This window comes from Acinonyx jubatus, chromosome E1 (assembly GCF_027475565.1).
Source record: "Acinonyx jubatus isolate Ajub_Pintada_27869175 chromosome E1, VMU_Ajub_asm_v1.0, whole genome shotgun sequence".
Classification (NCBI taxonomy): domain Eukaryota; kingdom Metazoa; phylum Chordata; class Mammalia; order Carnivora; family Felidae; genus Acinonyx; species Acinonyx jubatus.
Window position 1 is genome coordinate 33906300 of NC_069397.1, and position 18050 is coordinate 33924349.

Here is an 18050-nt window from a genome sequence, read left to right on the forward strand (position 1 = left end):
CCTTTCCTTTGGGACCCGCCCAGCAAATCCCGCCGGGGGCTGACAGTTCTCGCCACCCTCCTCCCGCAGCCTTTCCCATTGGCGAACGCGCCCGCCGCGCGGCGCCCAGTGGTGACGCCACGGCGCCCCCTCCGCCGGCGCACGATGACGCATGGCCCCGCCCCCGGCCGCGCCTGGCCTCCCGCGGGGCCCCGCCCATCGGGCCGACGCGGCGCGGGTCCCGCCCCGCAGGTGACGTGTGGCGCGCGCGGCCCGGCCGCCCCGGCAGTTGGTGCAGCGGCCGTTGGGCTGAGTGCGCTCACCCCACCCCTCCCCTCCTCGGGCCCGGGCCCCCCACCCCGCCGGGCGCAGCCCCAGCCCCAGCCCTAGCCCCAGCCCTAGCCCCAGCCGGGCCCGTCCCGTGCGGGCCCGTGCCGCCTCCTCAGCCGGCGACGCCCCGGGCCGCCCGCCCGCCACCATGGAGCTGGAGGACGGTGTGGTGTACCAGGAGGAGCCCGGCGGCTCCGGGGCCGTGATGTCGGAGCGGGTGTCCGGCCTGGCCGGCTCCATCTACCGCGAGTTCGAGCGGCTCATCGGGCGCTACGACGAGGAGGTGGTCAAGGAGCTGATGCCACTGGTGGTGGCCGTGCTGGAGAACCTGGACTCGGTGTTCGCGCAGGACCAGGAGCACCAGGTGGAGCTGGAGCTGCTGCGGGACGACAACGAGCAGCTCATCACCCAGTACGAGCGGGAGAAGGCGCTGCGCAAGCACGCCGAGGAGGTGAGGGCCCGCCGGCGGGGAGGGCAGGGGCCGGGCCCGAGGGCAGGCCGGGGGGCCGGGGGTCGCGGCCCGGCCCGGGAGGGGGCGCGCCGGGCCTCCTGGAGGCGGGCCCGAGGCCGAAGCCCCCCGGGCCGAGCCCGCGGCCGCGAGGTCCTCAGGACCCCGGCCGGCGTCGGAAGCCGAGGCAGGCTAGTGAGTGTCCGGGGGAAGGGAGGGAGGTGAGGAGGCAAGGCCCGGGGAGGAAGCCGCAGCTTGGCCTGAGGGCACCTGAGGTTGACTGAGGGCGATTTTAGTGTGGCTGGCTCTCGCTTGTAGTTTAGGGAAGTTTCCGACCACCGTAGGATAGTCAGATGGCAGTTCAAACTTTTACCATGGTGTGTGTGTGTGCGTGTGTGTGTGTGGAAGGGGGGGTGTATTTAAACACTTCTGTCCTGGATATGTAACTTCCGCTGGTTCCAGTACCTTTCCAGGGGGTTGCTGCTTTGGGAAGTTAGAGATCTCCCTCTTTCGGTCAGTTTCTTCTTGACGTCTTAGCCCTGTTGAAAAAGAGGTTTTATTTTGTTTTATGTGCCTTGGTTGACACTTTGTCAACACTTAGATGTTGTAGAGCAACACTCTGTAAATATAGAGAGTGTACAGTTTTATTTTGGTGGTATCTCACACCAAAGCGTTCCTCCGTGTCAGGTGATCACCTTGGACAGTTCCCCATAAAAACCCTCCCGTTTATTTATAAAGAGGACTGGGGGCGGGGCGGGGTTGAGGAGGTGTAGGCGAGTGTGGGCAACCTTGTTCAGACTGGAATTTACAGGTGCCCTTGGCCGGCTGTTAACCCTAGCATCTCTGCAGTGACCTCGGCGCCCTCACCTCGAGTCTGAACCTTTTGGAGCTCTGGAGTAGCAAGTGATAGGCCTTGGACTTCTTGAGACAGTCAAAGATTTAAGCTTTCAGGCTGTGCTGGCATTATTTCTCTTGAACTTAACTAATGCAGGGGAAGTGTCCTGTTCATCTTTGTTTGTGAGCATCTAGCACACCTAGCTAAATACATGGTGATAGAAGGAAGCTAAGTAAGTAATTATTGAACCAACAATATGTTCTCTTTCAAAAATGCTTGAAAAGTTATTAGGACGTGAGATTTGTTTCGCAGCTTATTTCCTAGCCCTAATTTAAACTTTTAATTTTGTCACATATACCTTTGTATTAGGTCCAGTAGTTCCTTTTTCTTTTCCTTTAAAAAAAATTGTTTTAAATTTATTTTAGAGTGGGGGGGAGGGGCAGAGAGAGAGAGAGAGAGAGAGAGAGAGAGAGAGGTGGGGGGTGGGGGGAGAGGGGAAATCTTAAGTAGGCTCCACACTAGGAGTAGAGCCCAATGCAGGGCTGGATCCCAGGACCCTAAGATCATGACCCTGAGCCAAAATCAGGTCCAACACTCCACTGACTGAGCCACCCAGGAGCCCCATTTCTTCTCTCTCTCTCTTTTTTTCATGTTTATTTATTTTTGAGAGAAGGAGAGAGTGTTGAGTGGGGGAAGGGCAGAGAGAGAGAGGAAGACACAGAATCTGAAGCAGGCTCCAGGCTCTGAGCTGTCAGTGCAGAGTGATGCGGGGCTCGTACTCACAGACCGCGAGATCATGGCCTGAGCTGAAGTCAGACACTTAACTGACTGAGCCACCCAGGCATCCATCTTCTCTTTTTTTAAAGCTGGACTATAGCAATGATTTTTAGTTCTAATTTTGTGATCCATTTGTCTCAAAGCAATGGCATTAGATTTGCCAAGCAAACTTGACTTTATTTCAAGAGTATTTCCAAGTACATAGGGAGGAAGGGATTGAAAAAAAATCTAAAGATGGGATTGTGGAGCGCCTGGGTGGCTCACTTGGTTAAGTGTCCACTCTTGATTTTGGCTCAGGTCATGATCTCACGGTTCATGAGTTCAAGCCCCACATTGGGCTCTGTGCTGACAGCATGGAGCCTACTTGGGATTCTCGCTCTCTGCCCCTCCTGTGTGTGTTCTCTCACTCTCTCCTCTCTCTCAAAATAAAAAACAACAACGACAAAAAGATGGGATTGCGATTTCTAGTTTATTAGCACTGTTTATAGAACAGGGGTGCTATGCTACCACTGCAGTGGCCTTCATCCTCATACAGACCCTCCCCAGTATTGGGTAATGGGAGGTACTGGGAAGAGACATATATACACAGGTGAGGAGCAACCCCAGCATGAACCTATCACCTTGAATAAAAGAAATGCTCCCTCCAGTTTTAAACTCCTTTAGGGCTGTGTGAACATGGCAAAAGGCCAGGATCACACGTGCTAAGAAAAACATCTGCCACAGGTTGCAGAATCAGAAAATAAAACTAACTGCCAGGCACTGGACTGTATATTAATTTCATAAGTAAGTGACTTTTTTTTTTTTTTTTTTAAATTTGGTCTTGGGAGAGAGTGTGTGTGTCATCGAGAGCATAAGCGGGGGAGGGGCAGAGAGCGAGAGAGAATCCCAAACAGACTCCACACTGTCAGCAAGGAGCCCAACACAGGGCTCTAACCCAGGAACCCTGAGATTTACCTCAACAGAAATCAAGAGTCAGATGCTTAACTGGCTGAGCCACCCAGGTGCCCCAGTAAATGACTTTTAAAAAATGAGTTGTCCGATGACTTTTTTTGTAACTGATACTTTTTCAAACATGTCTGTAAATTCTAATGAGACCTTTGGGCAAAGAGCCATGACCTGAGAATAGAGAGCATTGATGAAATGCTAGATGAGCCAATTCTCAGAACATAAACATAAAACCACCTTGTTATCCCTTTTCATGTAAGATGATAAATCAAGATTTACCCAGTCTCCAGAAATTCAGTCTTTCTTAGGCCAACATGCACAAGTGAATTCTGTGTTTAATTTTTTGTGAGTGCTCTGTTTGTGGCCTTAATATGGAGCCTAAGAGTCTGCTATTACAGCAAAAGTGCCTCCGGGTATTTACAGCAAAAGTATTTGAAAGCCTGGAAATTGTCCATTACTAGAAAGTGTAAAGTAAATTCTGAGCACCTTTGTGGAAATTTAGGAGGGTATATAAATGGTGAGAATGTTTTAGGGGGTGTAAAGTACTTTAATCTCTTGCTTGCAGGAATTCTCAGCAAGGGATCGGAAATTTAATCTTTATTCTAGTGGTATTACTTAATTTGAATGCTTTCTGTCTTTTTCTTTGCTTTTATTTGAATTTGTGTGTGTGTAGTTAGTCTGCTGTTTTTGTGAATCTTTAAAAACAACCTAAAGGAGGGGTGTCTGGGTGGCTCAGTTGGTTGACATCCAAGTCTCAATTTTGGTTCAGATCATGATTCCAGAGTAGTGGGGTCAAGTCTGAGCTGAGCATGGAACCTGCTTGAGATTCTCTCTCTCCTTTTCTCTTTCGGTCTCTATCTCTCTATTTCTCTCTCCCTCCGTCCCTCGTGCTGCCCCTCTCCCCACCTCATGCTCTCGCTCTCAAAAAAAAAAAAATTAAAGACAACATAAGAAGGGCTGATTTTAGACAAATTTATGATCAGTTTCGAATGCTAATCAAGATATCTATCATCTTATTACTTGCTACTCTCCCCTATGGGCTCTCTGCTCATCTTACATCTTTCTATTTCTTATCTAAGTCCTGTGTGATGCCTTTGCCGATGCTGTTCCCTTGGCCTAGAATGATTTTCTTTCTTTTTTTTTAATGTTTAATTATCTATTTTTGAGAGAGAGAGCGAGAGCGAGCAGTGGAGGGGGAGAGAGTTAAGATTTTATTTTTAAGTAATCTCTACATCCAATGTGGGGCTCAAATTTATGATCCTGAGGTCAAGAGTGGTATGCTCTACTAACTGAGCCAGCCAGGCGCCCCCAATCAGTGTTTTTGTTTTTGTTTTGTAATATATATTTTAGGTTTATTTATTTATTTTGAGAGAGAGTGCAAGTGGGGGAGAGGCAGAGAGAGAGGGAGAGAGTATCCATAGCGGGCTCTGCACTGTCAGTGTGGAGCCCCATGTGAGGCTCCAACTTACCAACTGCAAGATCACGGACTGAGCCAAAATCAAGAGTTGGACGCTTGATCGACTAAGCCACTCAGATGCCCCTATTCGTGATTTTTGAAAACAAAAGTTTTTATACAGAGTGATCTGGAGAGAGATGTTATTCTTGGGAAGAATATGTTAGTGTTTTGATGTTTTTGTTTGTGCAAGTTCTGATTCTTTTAAAATAAACATGATTGCTTTGAGTAACTAAAAAAATGACAATACTTTTCTGGTAAGTAGGCAAATGAGTTTAAGAACCCTTTCCTTAGAAGTTTAGTTCCAAGTGATTCTGTGGGCCTTGTTTCTTATCACCATTATTTTCAAAGTGAGAGTTTATTTAGCATGATTGAATAGAGGGAGACTGCACATAAAAATAAAGGTGCACCCTTTTCAATCCTCCCTTTCCTTCCTGCACTATAGAAGCACATCTGAAGAGAATGAGCTGAGGAGAGAATATCCTTGCTGGGAGGAAGATTTGCGTGATGTTATGACTGCTTTTCTGTGGCTTTTTGCTTAAAAAATTGAGGTGATTAAATGATGAGGTGAGGGGCACCTGGGTGGCTCAGTTGGTTAAGCGCCTGACTTCAGCTCAGGGCATGATCTCGCGGTTTGTGAGTTGGAGCCCCGCATCGGGCTCTGTGCTGACAGCTCGGAGCCTGGAACCTGTTTCAGATTCTGTGTCTCCCTCTCTCTCTGCCCCTCCCCTGTTCATTCTGTGTCTCTGTCTCAAGAATAAATAAACATTAAAAAAAATAATAATAAAAAATGCTGAGGTGAGAGAGACCACCAAGAATTTTCAAATTAACTTTTCCCCAGTGAATCAGCACTTAAAGCAGAAACAAAATTGATGTTTTATATGAAGACTTTAATCAAATTGTTTTCTTTGGAAGTGTGTGAACATGGGAGTGATAAGATTTTTGGGCAGGAAAGCAGGCATGGATATTCAGTGTTCTTTTTATTGATATAGTTCTCATTCATAAGAAATATTTATTTTTTAAAATGTTTATTTATTTTTGAGAGAGAAAGATAGAAAAAGAGAGAGAGGTAGAGAGAATCCCAAGCAGGCTCTGTGCGGTTAGTGCAAAGATTGACACAGGGCTCAAACTCATGAACCATGAGATAGTGACTTGTGCCGAAACCAAGAGTCGGGTGCTTAACTGACTGAGCTACTCAAGTGCCTATCATAAAAAATATTTTAATCAAACCTGTTGAAGTTAATTTTTTTTTAAATGTGTTTTTTTTTTTTTAAATTTTGAGAGGAGAGAGAGTGGGGCAGTGGCAGAGAGAGAAAGAGAATCCCAAACAGGCTTCTCACTGTCAGCACAGAACCTGATTCAGGGCTTGATCCCATGAAACATGAGATCATGACCTAAGCAGAAACCAGCAGCTGGACACTTAAGAGGCTAAGCCACCCAGGCACCTTGAAGAAGTTAATTTTGATTTGTTTGCAAGGTAATTTACAATGACCGTTAAGTTCATCTCTTTAATAAACACTTAAAAAGGAAAATTTGATGTCTCTTCACTGAGTTATGTGACTTTTTATCAAGGAATAGGAGTGAAGAGTAATTTTGCATACTTATAACTTAAATTTTGTTGATAGTGGCTGCTGAAGACTTAGTTGAAGAACTGAAATTACACGTCTGCCTCAACATTAAGTTTATTTTGTGCCTTTAGTACTGTTGTTATTTAAATCAGTAATTGTGATGGTTCTTCAGACTTCTAGCCTTAATTCTGTCAACTCTATTGGCTTAAAGAATTGAACTTTGGAGTGTCTGGGTAGCTCAGTCACTTGGGCCTCCAACTTCGACTTAGGTCATGATCTCATGGTGTGTGGGTTTGAGCCCCGCATGGGGCTCTGTGCTTATAGCTCCGAGCCTGGAGCCTGCCTTTGCTTCTGTGTCTCCCTGTCTCTCCGCCCCTCCCCTGCTCACGCTGTCTCTCTCAAAAGTAAATAAATGTAAAAAAAAAAAAAAAAAAAAAAAAGAACTTTGCTGCTTTATTTCACAAAAGTAGAGCATTAGGAGAGGGTGACCAAATGTCAGTACAGGAGAGCAAATTGGTGTCCAGGGAGTATCAGCATTTGTCATCTTACGTGTTTGAATATACGTGTTATTTATTAGCTTTCAAACTCCTTCTATTTATTTATTTTTTAAATGTTTATTTATTTTGAGAGAGAGAGAGAGGGCGAGAGAGAAAATCTGACAGTGCATAGCAACGTGGGGCTTGAACTCACGAACTGCAAGATCATGACCTGAGCCAAAATCAAGCATTGGACCTGAACTGACTGAGCTACCCAGGAGCCCCCATATTTTCATATTTTAAAAAATACCATTGTTGGGGCACCAGGCTAGCTCAGTCGGTAGAGCATGTGACTCTTGATCTCAGAGTTGTGAGTTCAAGCCCCAGTTTGGGCCTAGAGTTTACTTAAAAACAAACAAACGAATGTTTTTTTCTTGCTGAACCATTTGAATAAACTTCATACTGCTCCTGGTCAGTCCCTACTTTGAGACCCTTTCTGAAATGAACAATCTGTTTGTTCTCTAGGTGCGTGTTTGAATGTGGTGGTGATGGGTTGTTGTCTTTTGAAATGGCAGTCCCTTAACCATTGATGGTTATTAACTCTTAAGACAGATCTTATCCTTTTTTTACCTTCAGAGATTTCTGAATGTAGGTATATAAGTGAGATACCATTATGTGTCCTTGCTTTAGGGACATTCACGTTTTCATTTGGTTAAAATCTCAAAAGAGAGGGCATCTGGCTGGCTCTGTCAGAAGAGCGTGATCTCTGGCTGGGAGTTTGAGCCCCATGTTTGGGTGTAGAGATTACTAAAAGAAACAAAAACGTTTTTATTTTATTTTATTTTATTTTATTTTATTTTATTTTATTTTATTTTATTTTATTTATTTATTTATTTATTATTATTTTTTTTTAACGTTTATTTATTTTTGAGACAGAGACAGAGTATGAACGGGGGAGGGTCAGAGAGAGGGAGACACAGAATCTGAAACAGGCTCCAGGCTCTGAGCTGTCAGCACAGAGCCCGATGCGGGTCTCGAACTCACGGACCTTGACCTGAGCCGAAGTCGGCCGCTTAACCGACTGAGCCACCCAGGCGCCCCAACAAAAACTTTTTTAAAACAAACTTCTTTCTTTCTCTTTCTTTTTTAATTTTTATTTTGAGAGAGAGAGAGAGAGAGAGAGAGAGCGAGAGAGCAAGAGAGACAGTGCACAGGCGGGGGAGCAACAGAAAGGGAGAGAGAGAAAATCCTAAGCAGGCTCCACACTGGCAGCATATGGCCGGATGTGAGAACTCCGAACCTCGAGATCATGACCTGAGCCGAAGTCAATACTCGGACACGTAACTGACTGAGCCATCCCGGTGCCCCAACAAAAACTTTAAAATCACGAGAGAGAATATAAAAACGGTAAGGTACCTAGCTAGATCAGGTAGATCTCTAATGAGAGGACGGATTAGTAGAGTAAGGACTGCTCACTAGGTTACTGTGGTATGTGCCATAGCTTGGTGATCCCGTTCTGTGCCTGAGTCTGCTTCCTGTTTCTCGGACTCCTTAGCTTACGGTTCACTACACACTGCATATTTCAATCATACGGAGACTTTGGTTCCCAGTGGAGATAGTATTAGAATCTAGCCAAAAAATGTGTTTTGTTGGCCAAGTTAATGGCTGAATTATTTTAAAAATAGGTTTTTGCTGTGTTCAACACTCATAATGAATACAGCTCTTACCTAAATAAATTACTATTTGGTGGAGATCAAATATATCAACATAGACCCAGTTTAATAATATATGTAATGTGTGTATTCAGAAAAGCTGATATTTAAAAGTATGTGCATATAATACTATACATTTTGAGATTTTAGCCAGTGATGTTTATTTATTTTTAGTAATCTCTACACCCAGTGTGGGGCTTGAACTCAGGAACCTGAGATCAAGAATTGCATGCTCTTCCCACTTAGCCAACCAGGCCGTATTTAGTTATTAGGTTTTTTTTTTTTTTTTTAATTTTATAAGTATATTTATTTTGAGAGAGAGAGACAGAGCGAGAGAGAGAGAGAGAGGATGAATGGGGTAGAGGCAGAGAGAGAAAGGGAGAGAGAATTCCAAGCAGGCTCAGTGCTGTCAGTGCAGAGCCTGTCAAGGGGCTCAAACTCGTACATTGTGAGATTGTGACCTGAGCTGAGATCAAGAGTCGGATGCTTAACCCACTGGGCCACCCAGGCGCCCCTAGTTATCTGAATGCAAGACTGTTTTATTCACTTAGGGATTGTAGTATCTAATAGTTTGGCATAATAGGTGCCTCCAAAAATTTTGGAACTCAACCATGGGAATTTACATATATATTTTTTAATTCATTTCATTTCATTTCTTTTGAGAGGTAATGAGCGTGAGTTGGGGAGGGGTTAGAGAGAGGTGGGGAGAGAGAATCCCAAGCAGGTCCATGCTAACAGCCTTGGGGGAAGGGGGGCACTTGGCTTCATCCCACAAACTGAGATCATGACCTGAGCTGAAATCAAGATGCTTAACGGACTGAGCCACCCGGGGGCCCTGGGGAATCTACCTATTAATACAATAGAGAAGTTTCCAAGTTGAGGATATAGAGTTATTAGGAACTTTGAAATATTGTTTTTTGTTTTTTTTTTTTTAAGTCAGTAAACTTTTTCAGTAAATCCTTCCCCCTGGCTTTTTGTTAGGAAGATGTTCAAACATACAGGAAAACTAAAAGTGCATTGATCATCTGTATATACATCACTTAGATTCAGCAGTTGTTGTATTTACCTATATATGTGTATGTGTTGTATGTGTATACATATACATATATAGATATATACACTCAAAATTTACACGCTTTTAAATTGCTGAACATGTCAAAGTAAATTGCAGATGTTCTGACATTTCACCTTGGTTCAGTTAGTGGAGCATGGGACTCCTGATCTCAGGGTGGCTGGTGAGTTCTAGCCCCAAACTGAGCATAGAAACTATTTAAAAAAAATAAAAATAATTAAAAAAAATTAAATATAATTTGAAAAAGAGCATTCTTACCACATAACCACAATATTATTTACACTGAGAACATTTTCTGATATTATCTAATATTCTATTTGAATTAATTTTTAAGAGGATAGTATTATGTCTGTTACAAAGATAAATAAGTTCGTATTTTTATAATCTAATGTACTCATCTGGAAAGGAAGAAATAATTGCAGTTTAGATACTTTTCTATAAGGAATTTAAATCTGAGACCTATAAGACTGAAAAGTTGGTTATGATTTTTTATTTAAAGTTACAGCATAAAAATATGAGGGATTGTTTTTCCCCTTTGAAGCCAGAATACAGAAATTGAGAAACTAACCCTATGGTAAATGTAACCTTTTTTTAGACTTATAATATATTTTCTAGGATATCTCATCTGACTGCTTACCTGCTCCAGTAGGATTATAGATCCCGAGAATTTTTTATTTGGGACTCTGCTGATTGGATTCCCTGAGATAGGTTGAGATTTTCTGTGATACTGCATTCTGTTATTGTTCTTCTTTAAAATGTATTTTCACTGGCCCTTCCTGAAGTTATTTTTTAAGAGCTGGGAGGAAACTCCCATGATCTTCTGGTTCTTTCCTATCCCATTTCCATAGGTAGATAGAAAGATAAAAAGATACACAGATGATCAGAAAGAAGATGGACACTTGGGTGGCTCAGTTGAGTGTCTGACTCTTGATTTTGGCTCAGGTCATGATCTCACGGTTCGTGGGATTGACCCTTACACTGGTTGGTCTCTGTGCTGACAACACAGAGCCTGCTTGGAGTTCTCTCTCCCTCTCTCTCTGTTCCTCCCCTGTTCTTCTCTCTCTCTCTTTCTCTCAAATAAATAAACATTTAAAAAAAATTTTAAAAGACGCTTAACAACAAAAAAATAAAAATAAAATTAAAAAAAGAACAAATAGGGGCACCTGGGTGGCTCAGTCAGTTAAGTGTCCGACTTCGGTTCAGGTCATGATCTCGCGGTTTGTGAGTTCAAGCCCCGCGTCAGGCTCTGTGCTGATGGCTCAGAGCCTGGAGCCTGTTTCAGATTCTGTGTCTCCCTCTCTCTCTGACCCTCCCCCGTTCATGCTTTGTCTCTCTCTCAAAAATAAATAAACGTTAAAAAAAAAAATAAAAAAAGAACAAATATTTATTGAGCCAGGCAGTGTTGTAGGCTCTGGGAATATAGCTACAAACAAAACAGACAAGGAAGGTAGCCTGTGCTTTTTTTGGAGTTTATATTATACTAAAGAATAAACAAGCCAGTCACTGTAATTATAGATTGTGATAGATGCCACACAGGAAGTAAAAAAAGGTGATGTGATAAAGAGTAAAGAGGCTGGCACTTTAGATGGAACAAACAAGGTTATAAAAGGTAAGCTGCCCATGCATGAAAGAATCCATCTCATAAGAGTAAGGTTTTAGACCTGAAACTTTAGATGTATGTATATAGTCAGTTTCTCTTACCCTTTCATTTTTCTTGAAAATTCAGAAAAGTAAGCAGCTCTCATAAGTGCATTTCTTCTGTTTTTTTTTTTTTTTTCTTTTTCTCATACTTCTCAGCAACGTTTGATTCTTTTGGTCACTTAAGAAATATCATACACTCACACTATATATATGATATATATATCGTATGTATACATACATTTTTATTTAAATTCCAGTTAATTCCAGTGTAATATTAGTTTTGGGTGTACAATATGTAGTGATTCACCAATTCCGTACAACACCCTGTGCTCATCACAACAAGCACACTCCTTAATCCCCATCACCTGTTTCACCCATCCCCTCCACCGACCTCCCCTCTGGTAATCATCAATTTGTTCTCTATAGTTAAGAGTCTGAAGAAACATATTTTGATTCTGTGGCTTTCAACTCTCTTGGTTTTCTGCTCTTCTTTTTCCTCCTCCTCCTCCCTCTCCTCCTCTCTATACCCAACTTGGGGCTTGAACTCACAAACCTGAGAATAAGAGCTGCATGCTCCACCAGCTGAGCCAGCCAGGCACTCCAGTTTTCCTCTTTTCTGGCCTCTCTGGATTCCTTTTACGTTGTTAACTTTGGTATTCCTTGGAGTTCTTTCTGAGCTCCCCTCTAGTTCTCATTTTGTGCCCTGCCTAACTGATACTGTTCATTCCCATGGGTTTAGTTACCGTTTGTTGACCATTCCAAAATGTATATCCCATTCATTCATTTCATAGATATTTAGAGGGTGCTGACTGTGTGCCTGGTGTCCACTGGGGATACAGTGGTGAGCAAAGACAAGATTCTTCTCTCATGAAGTTGACGGCCTGTTAAGAACTTTAGGGCCAGATCTGTCTGTCTGGAGTTTCAGATCCACATTGCTGGTGTTTCTTGGATATGAATGTCTCCTGACATGTCCAAACCTGAACTTCTCTACCAAGCCTGCTGCTCCTCTGTTCTCTTTGTGAGGGATACCGCTGTCTGCCTGGCCAGATAGCTCATTACCATCCTTAAGTCTTCTCTCTCCTTCACCCCCATTGCAACCTTCTTTTGTTTCCTTTTAAATATTTCTTTTTATTTTATTATTATTATTTTATTTTTTCCAACTTTTAAATATTTCTGGATTCTCTTCTTCCAAATCCATTTCTTCTACTCAGATACAGACTGCCAATGTCTCTTGGCCTGAATCCAAACTCCAAAGAGGTGGGACTTTGTGTCATTCACATTGTCTACCAGTATCTAGCACAAAGAAAGCATCCAGTGAATATCTCTGAATAAATGAATGGGCAACTAAAACTGTCCCCTAACTGATCTATCTGCTTCTAGTATTGCAAACCAATAAATTGCCCATCATACTGTACCAAGTCTTTCCAAAGTGGAAATCTAATCAGATCTTTCTGTACTTAAAAGCCTTCAGTGGCTCTGTCTAAAGTTCTTGAAATGTCTAAAGTTCTTAGGAGACAAGGCATTGTGATCTGGCCACTCCTTATCTCACCAACCTCATCTTTTCGTTTTTGAGCCCTACTGAACACTTGGGAGTTTGTTTGCAAATAGTGTTCTCTCCAGGCCTTCTTAAAAGCTGCCTCTTTGCTTGGCACTCTGTTTCTCTTCTGTTGCCTGGCTAGCAGTATTCATCTTTTCTTTTCTTTTCTTTTTTTTTTTAATGTTTATTTATTTTTTTTGAGAGAGAGAAAGTGTGAGCGGGTGAGGGGCAGAGAGAGAGGGAGGGGACAGAGGATCTGAAACAGACTGTTTGCTGACAGCCCAGAGACCCGACTTGGGGCTCAGTAAACTCATGAACCATGAGATCATGACCTCAGCCAAAGTTGGATGCTCAACTGACTGAACCACTCAGGCACCCCTAACAGTATTCATCTTTCAGATTTCAATTCTGGAAAGCCTTTTATGAACACCTAGGTGTGGTTTGTGCCCCTCTTATATTGTCCCACAGCATACCCTGCTTCTCTTCTCGTAGAACTTCCAGTGTTATAGCAAACTAATTGATGGCTTTAATTCCCCCACTAAACTACTGGGATGCAGTAGGTATTTAATAGATATTTGTTAGTTGGTTGGTTGGAGGGATGGATGAATATGCTGAAGGTCAAATGGCTAAGCCTAAGTATTTAAAGTTCTCTTTTGTGCATTCAAGTTATTTGTCCTTACCATTGGTGCCAAGTTATGCTAAAACTTCCAAAAAATTCTTCAATAAGTCCTTTGACTTTTGTATGTAAAAAAGGCCCGTGACTTCTGAGGAGAATTCTTGCAGACACTTTACCTACATTGTCCTATACATAGCAGATATTCCAGAACTATTTATGCGTTTAAAAAACTGAAATGTTAACATCGTAGGCATTACTTCTGCATTTGCAAAGGTTGGGCTAGGTGATCTCTTTTTTCATTTATCATTTCTAAAAATTTATTTTTTATTTTGTTTATGTCTTTGTTTTGTTGTTTTCTGTTTGTTTTTGGAGGAGGGCTAGGTGATTTTAAAAGTCACGTTAGCATCGTGATTCTCTGGTTATTTTAAACTTAATGTGGCTTTCTTTTGTACTTTAATTCACTTTAGATTTGTTTGAATTGCTGCTTGAGAAATAAGTTTGTCTGAATAAAATTTTCACAGAAATGAACGTTAAGTGCCCAAACTGAATTTTAACTGTTTGCTTAGAATCTTTTGATAGACATTTCTAATTAGGATACAGCAGTAGTACTTATAGTAACAAATAAAATAGTAAAACATTTATTTTTGAAGAAAAGTTCGTCCTGAAGAATAGTGAATATTCTATTTCTTTTAATTTTATTATTAATATTTTTTAACATTTACCTATTTTTGAGAGACATAGCATGAGCGGGGAGGGGCAGAGAGGGAGGGAGACATAGAATCTTGAAGCAGACTCCAGGCTCTGAGCTGTCAGCACAAAGCCCAGAGTGGGGCTTGAACCCACCAACCTTGTGATCGTGACCTGAGTCAAAGTCGGACGCTCAACTGACTGAGCCACCCAAGGGCCCCATGAATATTCTATTTCTTGGGCATTGAAACATATTGGTTAAAAGCATCTGCTAGGCTATTATGGTATAAATAAAGTTTGTAATTTTTTTTAATTTTAGAGAGAGCGCATGTATGTGCAAGCTGGGGAGGGGGAGGGTCAGAAAGAGAAACTTTAAATGTTTTTAAAATTTATTTTGAGAGAGCGAGCATGAGTGGGGGAGGGGCGGAGAAAGAGGGGGACAGAGGATCTGAAGTGGGCTCTGTGCTGACAGCAGCAAGCCTGACGTAGGCCAAACCCACGAACTGCAAAATCATGAACCGAGCTGAAGTTAGACACTCAATCTACTGAGCCACCCAGGCGCCTGTAAAATTTCTAATTTCAGTGATCAGATCCTCAATTTGAATTTTCTTTCAGTTACCTGTTGCCCTAGCCTCATTTTTTGTTACTGCTACCTATTTGTAAACAAATACCTCTTAAAAAATTCAACAGGTTGCATAGAAGTGTGGAATCAAGTAAACAGGCTTTTGTAAAACCAGAAGGGTAACTTTTTCAAAAGGCTATTGTTTGTCTATGGTTCTACTATGAAAATAGTCTACTTGAACTTGTTTGATATGATTTGGGAAACATTTGACAGAAATTACCCACGTATTTGTGGCTCTGTTCACTTTTAAATCTTTAAAGAATACTTTTATACTAGGATAGGAATTCATCTAGTAATTTACTCAGTTCTTAACCACCTCAAAGCTAGCTGAGGGCCAGAAAGTGAACAAAGATTTCTGAATAGCTAAAATGACTATCTCAAAGTCTGTGTAATAAAGTTCATGATCTTGGCCTCCTGAATAAACATTTAAAGGCAAAGTACTTGTTCATAGTATCCTTATTTTATTTTTTTGTTATTTATCAAAAAAAATTTTTTTTAATGTTTGTTTATTTTTGAGAGAGAGAGCTACAGAGTATGCACAGAGGAGGGGGCAGAGAGAGAGGGAGACACAATCTGAAGCAGGCTCCAGGCTCCAGGCTCTGAGCTCTGAGGTGTCAGCACAGAACCCAACGCCAGGCTCGAACTCAGAGCCAGGAGATCATAACCTGATCTGAAGTCTGATGATGCTTAACCTACTGAACTACCCAGGTGCCCCCATAGTATCCTTATTTTATTTTATTTTATTTTATTTTATTTTATTATTTTTTCATAGTATCTTTATTTTAAATAAAATAGTTTCTTAGCCCTCACCAGGTTATAAACAGCAAATTAACAGAGTATCTATTAGAGGGATGCCTAGGTGGCTTAGTCAGTTAAGCGTCCAACTTTGGCTCAGGTCATAATCTTGTGGTTGGTGGGTTTGAGCCCTGTATGGGGCTCTCCACTGGTGGTGGGGAACCTGCTCGGAATTCTCTCTTCCTCTCTGCTCCTCCCCAACTTGTGTGGGCTCTCTTTCTCTTAAATAAATAAATACACTTGAAAAAGGTGCCCTGGTCAGGGGCAAGGGCAGTGAGGTCAGATTGCCTTAGTTCAAGTCCTGGCTCTGTTACATTCTAACTCTGTAAGCATGGACAGGTTTCTTAATGCCAAACCTCAATTTCTTAATTGTAAATAAGGATAATAATAGTAACTTCCTTGCAGGAATATTGTGAGGATTATACAAGAAAAATGAGCTTTTCAAAGCTCTAGGCATTTGGTTAAGTACTAAATGTTGCCTGGATGTCTGATACCAACCTACCTATCCATCTGACTCATTTATTCATTTGTAAAAGAGATGTTAATTAAACACTTTGTGCCCAGACGTGAGGTACAAGAATGAATAGTCTAGGGTCTTGCCATCGAGAAGCTCATAGTCTGGTGGGAAGGCTAATGTAAATAAGTAGGGCAGCTTTACGTAAGCATTTTAAACAAGTCCTGTTTATACGAGATGCTAAAAGCCTAACAACCTGAGGGATAGCTTTCACAGAGACAGGGTGGCATTTGACTGGGTTATGTGTCACAGATCCAAAGCATGAGAGGCTTGGGGCACCTGGTTGGCTCAGGTAGTGGAGCATGCGACTCTTGATCTCAGGGTCGTGAGTTTGAGCCCCATGTTCGGTGTAGAGATTACTTAAAAATAAAATCTTTGAACAAAAAAAAAAAAAAACTCTGAGAGGTTTAAAGTGTGTAACATATTCAGAAAACTACAAAAACATGACATTTATTTTTTTGGTATATTTAAGTAGTAAATATTAGTTTTCCATATGTTCTTTAAAAGAATGTACTAGTACTTATGCCATATAGGGGTAGCAAGAATTGAGGTTTAACATAATCAAGAGTCAGAAATTAAGGGACAGGTATTGTCAAATTTGGGTTTTTATCTGGAAGGCATCACTTACTATAATACAGTATGGCTTATAATCATGATTCACGGTGATTCATAATGATGCTTCTTATCAACATAAGGTTACATTTTATTTGATATGCTTCTTTCAAGGAGGTAAGTATATATGAAACTCTAGAAACTTTTTTCTGTTGGTGGAGAAACCTCTTACATTTTATTTTATTTTCTGTAACAAATTCTAGAAACATTTTTAATTGAAATATGTGATAGGTGATAAGGTTTTGGGATGATGGTGGGGTTCAGAGCTGATGGCCAAGAAAGAATTCTTGAAGAAGTCGTTGGTGCAAAAAGGTGATTTTATTAAAGCATGGAACAGGACACAAGGGCAGATGGAGTGGTGAAGAGTGGCTCCCCAAATACTGTGGAGCTTGGGGAGGTAAAGTCAAAAGGGAAGTTTCCAAAGAGATTTTCATATGCTCAAGATGCACTGATTTCTGGAGGCCTGGCTATTGTCAAGCCAAGGTTGTTTTTACCTCTAGCGAAGCATTAACATTAAGGTAGTAGGGAGTTCCTGGAGAAATGTTTCACTCTGCCTGCCTTAAGTATTTGTCAGTGGGCTGCAAGTTATAAGGAAACTTAATTTTGTCTGCCAGTTCCTTCTTGCCTTTGTTCCCCACATCACTATGGAGGGGAGGGTGATACTGAGGCTCCAGGAAACTGAGTCTATAGGTTTCTGGAGATTGGGCTATTGGTAAGATTGCCTTTTTCGTGTCATTTACTAAGATATTTGTATACTGAGACTCTATCAGTTTAACCATTTGTTTTCTGTTGTTTCCTTTGTCCTTGGGCAGCCTGGAGTGCCTGAGGAAGGTCACACATACCCCACCTGGTGGGAGGTGGGTAATGCTAGCTTGTGCTTGGGCCTCAGCTTGTCTTATGCTCCCTCATCAACAGGGAGGCCCCTGGGTGGCTCAGTCAGTTAAGTGTCCCAACTCTTTTTTTTTTTTTTAAGTTTATGTATTTATTTTGAGAAGACAGTGACAGCACCATGGGGGGGGGGGGCGGTTTGCAGAGAAAGGGGGTTACAAAATCCCAAGCAGGCTCCATGCAGAGACTGACGTGGGGCTCAAACTCATGAAACTATGAGATCATGACCTGAGCTGAAACCAAGAGTCAAGACAAACAGCCGACCGAGCCACCCAGGTGCCCCAAGTGTCCATCTCTTGATTTCGGCTCAGGTTGTGATCTCATGGTTTGTGGGATCGAGCCCCGAGTCAGGCTCTGCATGGACAGTGCCAAGCCTGCTTGGGATTTTCTCTCTCCCTTTCTTTCTCTGTCTTTCTCCCACTCACATGTTCTTTGTCTCAAAAAATAAGTGAATATACTTTAAAAAAGTAAGATAGTTGTGATAGAAATGTTTTGGTGTTTCAGCTTTTTCTTAATAATATGGTTATGAAGACTACTTCATTT

At 42.0% G+C, this 18050-nt stretch overlaps 1 protein-coding gene across 2 annotated transcripts in view; it reads left to right on the top strand.

Annotated features, from left to right (window-relative positions):
- The first annotated feature begins 284 nt into the window (after positions 1 to 284).
- The window catches only part of SPAG9 (sperm associated antigen 9), a 129022-nt gene continuing 111256 nt past the window's right edge, over positions 285 to 18050 (top strand). The window contains exon 1 of one of the 2 annotated variants that reach the window (XM_027034130.2): positions 285 to 760. In XM_027034130.2, the coding sequence (XP_026889931.1) occupies positions 458 to 760 (303 nt within the window). In that variant the 5' untranslated portion in view covers positions 285 to 457. The remainder of the gene's footprint in view (positions 761 to 18050) is intronic. The other variant, XM_027034132.2, reaches the window with a different exon arrangement.